The sequence below is a fragment of the Condylura cristata genome, unplaced genomic scaffold, assembly GCF_000260355.1.
Source record: "Condylura cristata isolate star-nosed mole 26May11 unplaced genomic scaffold, ConCri1.0 scaffold00016, whole genome shotgun sequence".
Taxonomy (NCBI): domain Eukaryota; kingdom Metazoa; phylum Chordata; class Mammalia; order Eulipotyphla; family Talpidae; genus Condylura; species Condylura cristata.
The window spans coordinates 46,579,725-46,591,946 of record NW_004567117.1 but is presented as its reverse complement, the minus strand read 5'-3'; the positions used below and the strand labels follow the sequence as shown (position 1 = coordinate 46,591,946).

Below are 12,222 nucleotides of genomic sequence, written 5' to 3'. Positions count from 1 at the left end.
GGCCCCGCCCTAGAGCGTCCCTTGCACTTTTTTATGCGGGGAAGGTCAACTTGGCGTGGCACCGGAGTTGTGACACCCCAGAGTGGCTCCCAGAGAAACTCGCTGGCGCCCTTCCCTTGCAAGGACAGGTGTGAACCTGCCGCCACTCAAAAGTAGCCTGAGCGCCCCCTGCCGTACCCCAGGGGCGCCCTCCCAATTGGTGCTTGTTCTGGGGCCAGGGCTAGCTTTCTAAGACTTTATGACTTTTTTTTTAAATGCTTATTTATGCATAGAAGAACTAGGGTGTAGGCCAGAGGTGCGGACTCCCCATTGTGAGAGGACTCACCAGTATAAGTAGGGTCTTCTCTCTGGCCCACAAACACCTTTCTGTTACAAGTATTCCTAAAAGCTGCCTGCCTGCTTTTCAGGAAGGGAGGTCACAGCTCCCTCCTCAGAGCCCTCTGCAGGCCGGGACAGGGATGCCGTGTGTTCTGGATACCTGCTGCCCCTTCACCCCAGGTTCACGTGGAGCCTTCCCCCAGGTGCTGGGGTCTGCCCCACTCTGTGTGTTCCAGACTTGGGTCTCCGCGTGTGGAGAGCAGGCTGGTGCCCCTGAGTGTGCGAAGGCAGCTCTGTGGAGTGAGTGTCCGGAGGGCAGTCGCTGAGTAGATTGCCAAGAGTGTCTCCGCCTCCCTCCCCGGAAGCCTTCACAGGCCCAGTGATCCTGCCCCGGCGAACGGTGCTCGCTGCCCGCTGAGAAGTCCCCTCCTCTGGTGACAGCTGAGGTCAGCTGAGTTTACCTTGGCCCCCCCTGCAGCTAGTTTGCCAGCTGGAGGGATGAGTCTCAGGACAGGTTGCATTCTTGCGGCTATTTTTTTTTTTTGCTTTTAGGTCTCCTTCACTTACAGCCATCCATGCTGGACCTAATAAGCCAAATGGCTACGTTTAGCATGAAAGAGGAATCTGTTGCCAGACAGCTACTTAGGTTTGTTTCCTGGAGTCCCCAGGGCTGTGCCGTGTTCCACTTGGGGGCCATCGACCCACTCACCCTGCTTTCAAAGCAGGACGCTGTCCCTTAGTGTTATGGTAGAAATAGTATTTTTTTTAACGAAGTCCCTTTTAAACATTGAGCTGTTGACACTATAACATCGTCTCAGCTGTGCAATACCATTTGATGTTTATCTTGCAAAGTGATCACCACAATAAGGCTGATATGTGTCTGTGGTGCTGGTTGATCAGTGAGCATCTGTGAAGACAGACATCAGCCTTGTGATGGTGTAGTGACAGTGACCTCAATTCTGAGGAGTAGGAGAGAAAGACTGGAATTGAAGCAGCTTGAACTGTACGTCAGCTTGTGGCTTTCCCTACAGCCAGTGATCTTTATGGGGCTGTGCTTGGTGAGGAGAATGGTTCTGTTGCTGGATCCTTTGAGAGCTGAGTGAGCCTCCTGGTGAGATGGGTATGAGGCCCCTGGCATTGGCCCCCCGATTTGTTACACTGTCACCCCCGCTTTGTTACACTGTCAACATATTCAGTATTAGGAGGTGGGTGGGACTCGCCTCTCAATCCTTTAACCCCACTTAACCTCCGCCCCTGTACCTTGTGACTCAGGTGGTCACTGGGCAATACCTCGTCTTTACTTGCAAATCTCATGCGTGTTTATTCTTTCTCTTAAGAGAGGAACGCAAGTACGCGCGTGGGTCTGCCGGCTCAAGCTGCTTGCCCTCGGGGGTGCGTTCATCTAGAGGCGTCTGTGGCCTGCTTCCTCCTCCCTGGCGCTGTGGGACTCAGTCGCGGCACAGGAGACTCCTGCAGGGGACCTGCCCCAGCTCCCTCTGCAGAGAGCAAGACCCCGGGGAGTAGAAGCGGCTGGACAGGCTGAGCTGAGGAGGGTGGGGCAGGGGCGCGCTGTGTGTGTGCAGTCTGGAGAGAGCGCTGGGGAGCGACGCGAGCCTTCTGGTTTGCTTGGAAGCAGGATCGTGCAGATGTGACTAGGACGATGAGGGGCCTGAATAGCATGTGACCAGAGCCCGTATGAGGGCGCCCGGGGAGAAGGGAGGCTGGCTGGTGTCAGCACTGGGGCGGCCTGAGCGGGCGGGGCTGGGAGGGCGCGTGGGGGGACTGGGAGGTGGGGGATGGCCTCCCTGGAGGCCTGGAGGGAGCAGGGAGTGTGGGTTTGGACGTTTGGTCTCTAGCACTAGGAGAAAGTGTCCTATCTTAAGCCATGTGGCGGAGGTGCCTTGGGAGGGCAGAATAGGGCCCTGGAGCAACCAGGAAAAGGTATTTTCTCTCTCCTCAGCAGAGTGGGGAGAGTCTTTGCTTCACCAAAAGTACCAAGCTGGTGACACAGGCCGAGTCCTGATGAGAGGGGGAGGGCCCAGGCCCGTGTGCAGAGCCCCAGCTGGCCTGACCGCTTTGGCCTCCGTCCTCGGGGCTAGAAAGCCAATTCAACACTTCCTGGGTGCCCCTCCCGGGGCGGAGAAGCACAGCGCTGGTCGCCGGTGGACTTGCTGCCTCCGGGACCTGGACGGGGTCGGCCTCACCCGGGGGTGCCGTGCACACGACGGCTAGTGTCCGAGGGCTCCCCGGGCCAGAGAGACTCCTACCCAGGGAGGGGAAGCTCCTTGCCCCCCTGCTCGGAAGCAGGCCAGTCAAGGACGCATGGTCGGGGCTGTGCAGGCGTCCAGAGCCGGGGTGCAGGGCCAGCCCCCCTCGGCTCAGACCTTCACCTTCTAGAGAGCTTATTGCACTTGCTCGTGCCCTGCCCCCCCCCCCAGGGTGTTTTGAGTGTTGGTACAGGGCTAGCCAGGGGGTCAGCTTGGCAGGAGAAGCCAAGAGCCTTCCCTGAGAGCAAGCACCCGCGCTGTGGCTTGCCCGGCCGCCTGCCGGGTGCAGGTGCTGGGCGGAGGCGGAAAGCGGCGGCTTCCAGGCCTTTCGGAGGGCTGGGCTGTCCTCCCTGGGGCCGCCTTCGCGTCGCGGGAGGCTGGGGCCGTGGCGCCCGGTGTTCGGGTCCCCGCAAAGCTGCTCTTGGGGGCGGCAGGCTGTGGGCTGGCCCTCGGCAAGCCCTAGGAGTCCCCGAACGACCCGCCGGGACGCGCCCTGCTGTGCCGTGCCGGCCTTCCTCGTCCTCACCGGAGCCTTCAGTGCACTTTGTGTAGCGCACGATGAAAGCGGCCAATGCAGAAGTAGTCTCCTGAGCTGGGGTGGAGCGTGGGAAGGCTGGCGGGCCGAGGCGAAGCCCGCCGCTGTGCGACCCCCAGCCTACAGACCGAACGCGGCTGTTGCACGGTGGGTGTGGCGTCCTTAGGTGTCGTTGTGAGACGTCGCCTTCCCGCGTCCGTCGGGTGCACTCAGGAGCGCCCGGCATGCATGCTGCGCCTGGTAACGGGGCACCAAGTCCCAGGGCCAGAGCTCGCCAGGGCCCGAGTGGCGAGCGTGCGCGACCCCGGCCTCCCCCCAGCCACTCCTGGCTCCCCGCAGCCCCCTCCCCTCTCTGCAGAGACCGCATTCAGTGAGTAATCTTCGGTGTTTACGGATCCTTGACGGTTGTGGAGGAGGGAAGGGGCATTCAGTCTGGTTTGAATCTTCCCGGTTTCCTTTCAGAAAGGAGCCAGGTGTCAAACTTGCCGCAGGCTGCGCACCCCGGAAGCAGCGGGCCAGAGGCCAGACTCCCTCCCAGAGCCCCCGCTCCGTGTCTCTGGACAGGTATGTAGCAGGCGCCTGCCCGGGGGAGGGGAGCGCTGGGGTGGGGTTGCTCGGGGTGTCACAGTGCTGTCGACGCTGGGGGGGCGACGCTGGGCTGCTATTTTGAGCTCTCCAAGAATAGCGTCGTGTGGGCAGGAGTCACAGCACACAGTGCTGACGTGAGTCACCCGCCTGCCACCGCTGTCACTGTCAGGCCCGTTTATGAAGCTAAACTTCCAAAGGTGACAAGGAGATTCAGGTTTCTTTTTAAAAAAGTGTTCTTCAAAGTTGTTCACTTTCCAGTTGACAGGCCCCTGTGAAAGGAGGGAGGGGCGGGGAGTGAGCCCTTTCACAGCGCCCGCGGGCGTGCCGTGGGCAGACTCGCGTGCCAGTGCCGGCCAGCCCTGGGTGGTCTGGCCAGGACGAGCACTGCGCAGGCCTCTTCCTAAGCTGCTGTCTGAAACGGGGGCTGACGTGCCCCGGGTTTGAGCGGCGGTGGCATTTCGGGAGCACCTCAACACACCGGCGGCCCCCCAGGCCCGGCGGCCCCCCGCGCAGCTGAGGGGGTGTGTAGGTGCTGGAGAGTTTTCCAGAAGTGAAAAGCCAGCAAAGGGAGGCTTGCTTAGGCCCCGACGGGAGCTCTAGGCCCTGCGCTCTGGGAGCAGACTGGGCCCTGACACTGAACTGGGGAAGGGCAGGTCCTCGCCGGCCCCCAGAGCGGCGCGAGTCCCCGGCGCCTGCCGACTCCAGCAGGGGGGCCACGAGAAAAGGGACTGTAAGCTGGGGTGTGCCGCCAGGAAAAAGGGGGGTCTCTCCTGCGGAACCGGGGCTAGAGGGCTAAGGCCGGCGTCACTCAGGAGGGGACATTAAAGTAAGAGCTGCAAACTGGTGAAGGGCTGGCGAAGAGCACATCCGAGGGGAGCTGGGGAGTGGGCAGAGCTTGCCAGGCTGTGTGGGGGCTGGGCACTGGGCGCGGGGAGTGGGCGGGGAGAGGAGCCCCTGGCCAGTCGGGCCTCACGGGCCCTGGGAAGATGTGGAGGCCTCATTCACCCAGCTCTCCACCGCTGAGGAGGCGGCTGGGGCCTGAGCGTGCCTGGCTTGCTGGCTCGGCTCATCTCTAGAGGAGGGCAGTGGGCAGCAGGCACGTGCGAAAGAGGGGCTGCCCTGGCTGTCAGGGCGCCCGAGGGGACGTGTGGCCTCTCGGCCGCACGTGCAAGTGCAGGACCCCTCGGTTTCGGGGAACAGCAGTGAGGCTTGTTTAACAAACGGGAGCACAATTTCTAAGGCTGCAGATGGCCGCTCTCACCCAGCGTCCGCAGTGTCCAGAGGCCCTACACAGAAGGCCGTGTGCCCAAGGTGGTGCCGCCCTGCCAATGAAGGCCTGGAGCTCTTGGCTGCCTGGCACACAGCAGGCGGGGACCCACCTCCTGGCAGCTGGACAGGGTGGCTGAGCTGCTGTGGCATCAGCCTGCAGGCCGGGGTGGACGGCTTGGGCTCTGGACTGGACAGCCACGGAGGCAGCACCGGAGGAGATGCTGGATGACCACAGCTGGGCGACAGCCCCCAGAACAGAGCCAGTCGCCTGCGAAGGTGCTGGCCAGCACTGGCCGGAGTGCCGGTCACCACGGCTCGCTGGGACGAGGGTGTCCAAGGCTCTGTGTTAACAGTCCTTCACGTGGGCAGCTGGCCCGCGCCACCCACACGCAGCTCTTGAGACACAGGCCAGGCCCCCAGCGCTCATTCCCGACGGACTGACGGTGTCAGAGCAGACGAGCAGGTGCGGCCGGCCTGCAGGCCTCAGAGCATTTCACGTTCTCTGCTTCCTTCTTCGGCAGTCAGACGAGCCCTTCTGTGAGAGGGCCTGAGAGTCTGGGCCCCAGCGGGCCCTGCGCGGCCTTACCTCCCCTTCCTGGGTCCCCGCCCACAAGGCTGGCTGCCCATTTTCAGTCCCGTGGCCGACCGGACCATTCACCCTCGGCTCCCGCGCACTGCTCGCCCACTCTACACCAAGTCCACGCCCCAGGCCACTGCCTGCCGCGGGCCAGCCCCGGGGGAGTGGCCGGCCAGGCTCCTCCCTGCAGCCCTGGGCCGGGGCGGCGTGGCCGGGGCGTGCTGGGGAGCCCCTGCTGCCCCTTTCACGGTTGGCCTCTGTCCGCCGCCTGGCCCAGGGGCCGTTGGTGGTGGGTGGCAAAATGCCCAGCCACGGCTGCCAGCACTGCCCACACGCGCAGCTTGGGGCCCTGGTGCAGAGCCCAAGGGGGTGCTCTGGTTTCATTGTGGAGAACTGCGGCTTGAGGTGCAGGGTGGCGGGGCACTGCTAACTGGGATGGAAAGGCACAGGGGTCGTGGTCTAGAGGGAGGAAGAGCCAAGAGGCTTGTGCCCGTGAGCATGAGGCGCAAATAGAGTTCAGGGTGTGGCCTGGGGAGTCCCACGGCTCTGAAAACGGGCAGATGTCTTGTGGCAGGGGCCTTAGGGGCAGACCTGTCTGCGTTCCTGCCCCCACTTTGCTTTCTCGCCCTGCCCTCCCGCCCCCTCCCCAAGCAGGGGGACAGTGGGAGCCCACAGAAGGTAGCCCGGTGTGGCGCGAGGCCGGGCGCTGCCCTCGTGAGTGGTAATTGAGCTGTGGCCCCGCTGTTTGGGAAGTGGAGGATCCCAGTACCTGGAGAGGCCCTCCTTTGTTGCGTCACCTGGGGCGCGGGGGCGCACCCCTCTGGGGCCGGCACTTGGACAGGTGCTGGACACCTACCAGAAACGTTTGCTTTAACCGACTCTATTTTCACTCCACTGATTTAGAAAAAATGGCGAAATACCACTTCAAAATAGAAAAACGTTTCCTGCAGCGTTTCTGACCCTAGCTCTAGAGACCATTTAAAAGCCCGACTGCTGACTGCCTGCGAGGTCTCCCGCGGGGGGGCGGCCCCGCCGAGTTCCCGGGCAGCGTCTGAGCCACCTCAGGTGCCCTGGCAGCCCACGTGCTGTCAGACGGGCCGCCTGACTGGCTTTCCTCGGAGAGTCCACTTAATTCTTCCGCAGAATCTTAGGCTGTTCCGGAACGTTTGATAAGCGGGTTTTCGTCATGACGTAGAGTAGTGAAATGGGAGGTCGAGGGAGAGTGGGGAGGGGTGGGGCTCGTGGGAGAGTGTCTCAGACTTCGCCGAGACCTGGAAGGTGGCACAGGCGGTCTGGCAGGTCACACGTAGCCTTGAGATGCGGCTCGCTTGTGCGGAGTCAGCGATGACGGGACCTGGGGGGAGAGTGCCCCGTGCCTGCACACCTCTGCGCAGCCCGGGCCGCCTCTGTCTGCAAGCCACAGCAGCGCTAAGAGGGCGCCTCCGGGGTGGGCCGGCACCGGCGCACGGGGCCCGCTGCTGCCATGCCTGTGCCCTGCCGCCTCACCGTGAGACTTGTTCCTCTCCCCACACGGGCTTTGCAACCTGCTCCATCTGCTGCTGTGTGCACCAGGGCAAGCTTGTAGCTGACCCCCACGGTGACGAGAGCCCGAGGCCTGGCCGCCACCTAGATGGGCTGGAGACGATTATGACACAGGAGCCACTTTGCATCGCCCCCGGCCCCCTCCAGCGGCCAGTCCCCACCAGTCCCGCGGCATCTGGTCCTCTCCCCGCCGCCAGGCCCCTCAGCACCCGTCCTGACCTCCAGCCCAGCGGCGTGCACAGTTCCGAGCCTGCAGGTGGCAGCTGGGATGCGTTTGGCGCCGGGCGCTGTGCAGCTGGGGGCGTGGGCAGAGCTGTGCCCCTGCGGGAAGCAGTGGGGGGCGGGAGCAGCCCGGGCGGGATTCGGCTCTCCCTGTCCACCAGGGGCTTTTCTCCTCTTGCGGGCCATCTTGGGTTCTTACTGGTAGTGGGCATGCCCGTCGCTTATTTCCCAGGGGCTCGCCACCTCGCGCGGGAGGGGCAAACCCCTGCCTGTGCATCCCCCTGCGTGAACATGGCCGTGGTGGGGATGGAGCAAGTCAGTGTGCAGCTGGTTCAGGTCGAGCCGGCGTGCGGATGCCCCAGAGCGCGCCAGGGCGAGGTGGCAGAGGGGGTGTCGGGGGAGCCCGGCCCTGGAGCGGGAGGGCCGCGGCGCGTCTGCGAGGTCTGGCTGGTTTCCCTCTGGTGTGGTCTGAGCCGCGGCCCTCTCTGCTCCCGCCTCCCAGTCTGCCCGCAGAGATCTTGCTGAAGATTCTTTCCTACCTGGACGCTGTGGCCCTGCTGTGTGCTGGATGTGTGAACAGGCGCTTTTATCATCTGGCCAGTGACAAGTAAGGAGAGAATGGGTCTCGGTTACTTTGTTTTAATTTACTTTTATTGATGCGTACAGAAGCGGGGTACAGACCAGAGGTGCGGGGCGGTGAGAGCATTCACCAGATCACCAGAGACTGAGCAGGGAGCGAAACAGGCAGATGGACAAAGTGCACTGCTGAGGGGAGCAGCGGGCGGGTCAGGAGAGGTCTGCCGCGGCCAGTGGGTCAGCTCCGGGGCGGGCACCGAAGCCGCCGCAGCTCGGCTGAGCGTTGCAGGGCAGCGTCCACCCCGCGGCACCACCGGGGAGGGCCTCGGCCGCCTTAACAATGGAAGAGACCATTTCAGCTCGCTTCCAACACTTTAAAAAGTCAACTTCAGGAGTATTTTAGATTTTAGAAACACTGTGTCCAATGTCCTAGTTTCAAAGCCCTGCACTCCTGCGCCTGGAAGGTCTGTGCTCTTGTGCTGGAAGCCTGTGCCTGTCCTCGGAGTGCCAGCTCCCCGGGAGCGGCTGTCGCTGGCTGGAAGGGACTTGCTGTGCCCCAGACGCGGGCAGAGCTCATGATGCAGCCTCAGGTGATTCTGTAGTCCGGCCTGTGCCGCAAGAGCTGTGTGTGGGCAGCGTGGGCCAGCCGCGCGTGAAGGCTGTCAACACGGAGCTCGGACACCCTCGTCCCAGCAGCATGGCGGCCGGCACTCGGCTGCAGTGCAGCGCACTGGCGAGGTATGTGCTGCATGCCGCCAGCGGACACGACAGGCGCAACGTCTCAGGAGACGTGTGTGGGCGGGAAGGGTGTGGCTAGAGCTCATAGAAACAGAACCTGCAGCCGTTGCCTCCCGCTGAGGAGCAGCCGGCGCTGGGCTGCAGCGAAGACACCGGCGATCCCGAATGTTCCCGCACCTGCGCCGGGAGGGCTGGTGCGAGGGGTTTGGGTTACTGACACGCGGCCGTCCCTGGGACCCCGCGAAAGCTTGCTGTGGAAGGGCCTGTGCGTCCAGAAGCTGCTGCAGACTTGGGCCAGGAAGCTGTCCTGGGCGTGAGGACACTGCGAGGAAGCCACTAGTGCACCCCTGGCCCCGAGCCCACCTGTCTGAGGGGCGCTCCTCTCCCTGTCTCCCCACCCGCCTCTGGGCCCCAGCGTCTCCCCCTGCTCTCTGGCATTGCTGTCCGCCCTCTCTGCACTCAGTGGGAGCCGGTGGCCGGAGCTAGTGAATGGTGAAGCACATGACATTCCTCTTGTACGTCAGGAAAGTGAGTTTCCTCCCACACAAGCCTACGCCTCAGTTTCCCCAGGAGTAGTCTCCTCTCCCCCCGAGAGAGGCGGCCTGGGCTGCTGACTTCTGGGCCTCTGCAGTCCTGGGCAGAGCAGGCAGCTCAGCTGGAGGCCCTGCACCATCTTCTGCGCTCTGTCTCCGTGACCCTGAGTGGGGAGCGGGGAGCCGGCGAGAACTGGGCTCTGGACGGGTGCACAGAGCCAGCGCCGCCTACCGCTGCCCCTGCCAGGCCGGGGGCCGCTCTCCTGGCCCTCCCTCCCTCCTTCCCTCCCCGGAGGCCTGCGGCACACAGCTTATGTTGAAAAACTGAGACATGGGATGCAAACGCTACATACAGTTCTGCGCGTTTGTACAGGTGCTGGGTGCGCATGTGTGTATCGTTGGTGTCTGCCGGCTTCTGCACGTCTGCGTCCTTTCTGGTATCAGAGACGCACGCCGACACTTGACGGAGCCAGACGGGACTGGCCCGTGCACTCTGCTCGCCGGCTTCTCACGTCTGGCCTCGTTGCGGGCCCAGGAAGTCAGGTCTGGGTGGCCCCGAGTCACGGGAGCTGGCCCGTCTGACCTGGGCCCTGCACGAGCGGCTCCCGGCGTCTTCGCAGGCTGCGCGTCGCGCCCCACGCACGGCGGGAGGGAGGCGGCCGCTCGCGAGCCCGAGTCCGCGCGCTTCCGCCGCCGGCCCCCGCGGGTCTCCGGGTAACGCCTTTCCTCTTCCTCCAGCTTTCTCTGGGGGAAAGTCTACTCAGCTGCCTTTTCGCCTAAAAGATCGAATTGGAAAGTGAGTTCGGTGGAGAAGGCGGCCGAGTCTGTGAACGTGCTGTCCCTGGCGGACAGGGAGGCCGGGTACTGGAAGAAGGAATACATCGCGAAGCAGATAGCTTCCGTGCGGGCCGCGCTGTCGCAGGTCCTCAAGAACGTCAACCCTTACACAGGCCTGCCCAGGAACGCCAAGGAGGCGCTCAGGTGCGCGGGGCGCGGGGCCGGCCTGGCACGCTGGCAGCATTCGGCGCTGAGCTCGGGCGCTGTGGGCAGGGTGGGGAAGAGCTGCGGTCCGAGGAGCCAGCAGCCACCTAGACGGCCTGTTGCACTCCCCCCTCGGTTGTCCGCGTGAACAGACACCAGACACGCCGCCGGCCGCCGGGTCAGTGCCTCCCGGGCAGGACCCGGGTCTCACTCACTGGGCTCGCTCAGCCAGAGGGGCGCGGCGGGCGGGCAGGACGGGCCTAAGCAGAGCGGTGCCGCGAGCGGCCGCGTGCGGGCGTCGGCCCGTGGGAACTGTGACAGCGGCGCGAGCCGAGTGTGTGCAGGAGCCGTGGCGGCTTGTTCTGCGGGATGTGAGCCTGCCGTTTCGGGCCTGCTTGTCGTCCTCCAGAGTATCGGGCTTGGGCTGGGTGCTGGTCCTGAGAGAGAAAAGCGGGAGAGAACATGTCCTGGAGCACGTCGACCTGACCATCAGCGACGCGTCTGTCACCATCCTGTGGTACGGCAAAAACTGGCCGTGCCTGGCCACTCTGTGCACCTTGGACCTGTGCGGTGTGACGCCCGTGTTCATGGACCGCTCAAAACCGCCCCCCAGAAATGGGTAAGGACCGACTGGTGGAACGCTGGGTGGGAGATCTTCATGCCAACACTGGCCGGCTTCGCCTTTGTCCTTCAGAGGGCGCTGGGTTGTTGTATGGGGCTGCTGTGGCATTTTCCCTCTGGATGCCGCAGGATAGGACAGGAGTGAGCCTGCACCTGCGTGGGGCTCAAGTTGAGGTCCTCAGACCTTGCTCATCAGTTACCCTCAGCCGATGGCCCCGTTGCTAGCTGGGGCCTTCCTGAGGCCTTTGCTTTCTGCATTTTTGCACAGCGGCACAGAGAGCGCTTTGCATCTCCCATCCAGCGACTGCCTGGCTCCACAGCCCGCGGGTTGGGCTCCCTCCGACCCCCGCTGGGACGCGCTGCTCTGGCTGCTGACCGGGGGCTGCCTGGCGCGAGGCGCCAGCAGCCTGCTCCCCTGTGCAGTGGTCATGCCAGAGGACCCTCCCTCCCAGAGGCGCGCACTAGGTGCCAGCATCTCACATCGCTGCTGCCTGTGCCCTCGTGGCCTGTCGGGGTGGCTCTGCGTAGCTCGTGACCACGAGAGCGTGGCTCCTCGTCATCCTCACGCGGAGGCGCACCCCACTCAGCTCGGGGCTCTTCCAGCTTCCCTGGCTTTCTCCTCAGAGCTGCTCAGGCTCCCGCCTGCCCTCCCCAGCAGAGCATGACTTTCCGTCAGCCGAGGCTGCACTCCTCGGGCTGCTTTGCTGCCCCCCGACCTTGCTGTGGGGAGCTGAGCCATCCACCTTCGGGGCCCTCCCACGGCTCCTGCGCTTTCTCTGGGTGCCGGGGCTGCGGGGGTGTGTGCCGCCCCTCGGCAGCGGGACAGCTGGGCCTCGCAGGGCCGGCGTGTGCTGGCTTTCCTGTCTTCTGCAGCTACCCTTGTTGCTCGGAAGCGGAGCATGCATTTTCCCCCTCATTGTATTATTGGAGATGTTTTGGAAAGTTACTTTTCCAAGTAGCGTTTGTTGGGTTAGACCTGTCACGTGGTCTCAGTGACGCCCGTTCTCCTGGCGTGGTGTGGGGCTTCACACCCTCTGGGCCTCCGAGGCGCCCACGCTGTGTGCTGGCGGGACGGCTGCCTGCGGGAGACGTGAAGTACGTTCTGTAGCCGGAGGACGCGATTGTCAGCACCAGTCACCTGGCCACGGAGGCGGGCGGCAGTGGGCGATGCAGCTCATTGAGAGACCGCGTTCCTGGAAACCAGTGTCCGGGTCAGACTGGATGCTGCCCTCTGATGGCCTGGGCGGTGGGGGCAGGGGCTCCCTCCAGCTCACGCTGCCCTCCCTAGCCCACCTTTCCGTGCAGGAGGCCTGGGATGATGCGGTGAGGCCAGGCTGGGGGTGCCGAGGCGCTGAGGCTCCTGGCAGCCTCCGCGCCGCAGCCTCGCCGAGCAGCTCTGGCTTCTGTGGCCTGCTCTCCGTGCTGGAGGTGAGCCCCTGAGCGGCCCGCCTGCCC

The 12,222-nt window shown here is 64.0% G+C and overlaps 1 protein-coding gene across 1 annotated transcript in view; it reads left to right on the top strand.

The window, feature by feature from the left end:
- The first annotated feature begins 3,344 nt into the window (after positions 1 to 3,344).
- FBXO15 (F-box protein 15) overlaps positions 3,345 to 12,222 on the top strand; it is a 20,228-nt gene continuing 11,350 nt past the window's right edge. The window contains exons 1-8 of the mRNA XM_012725802.1: positions 3,345 to 3,360; positions 3,460 to 3,490; positions 3,583 to 3,684; positions 7,821 to 7,925; positions 9,904 to 10,146; positions 10,556 to 10,765; positions 11,036 to 11,232; positions 11,972 to 12,090. Of these exons, the coding sequence (XP_012581256.1) occupies positions 3,345 to 3,360; positions 3,460 to 3,490; positions 3,583 to 3,684; positions 7,821 to 7,925; positions 9,904 to 10,146; positions 10,556 to 10,765; positions 11,036 to 11,232; positions 11,972 to 12,090 (1,023 nt within the window). The remainder of the gene's footprint in view (positions 3,361 to 3,459; positions 3,491 to 3,582; positions 3,685 to 7,820; positions 7,926 to 9,903; positions 10,147 to 10,555; positions 10,766 to 11,035; positions 11,233 to 11,971; positions 12,091 to 12,222) is intronic.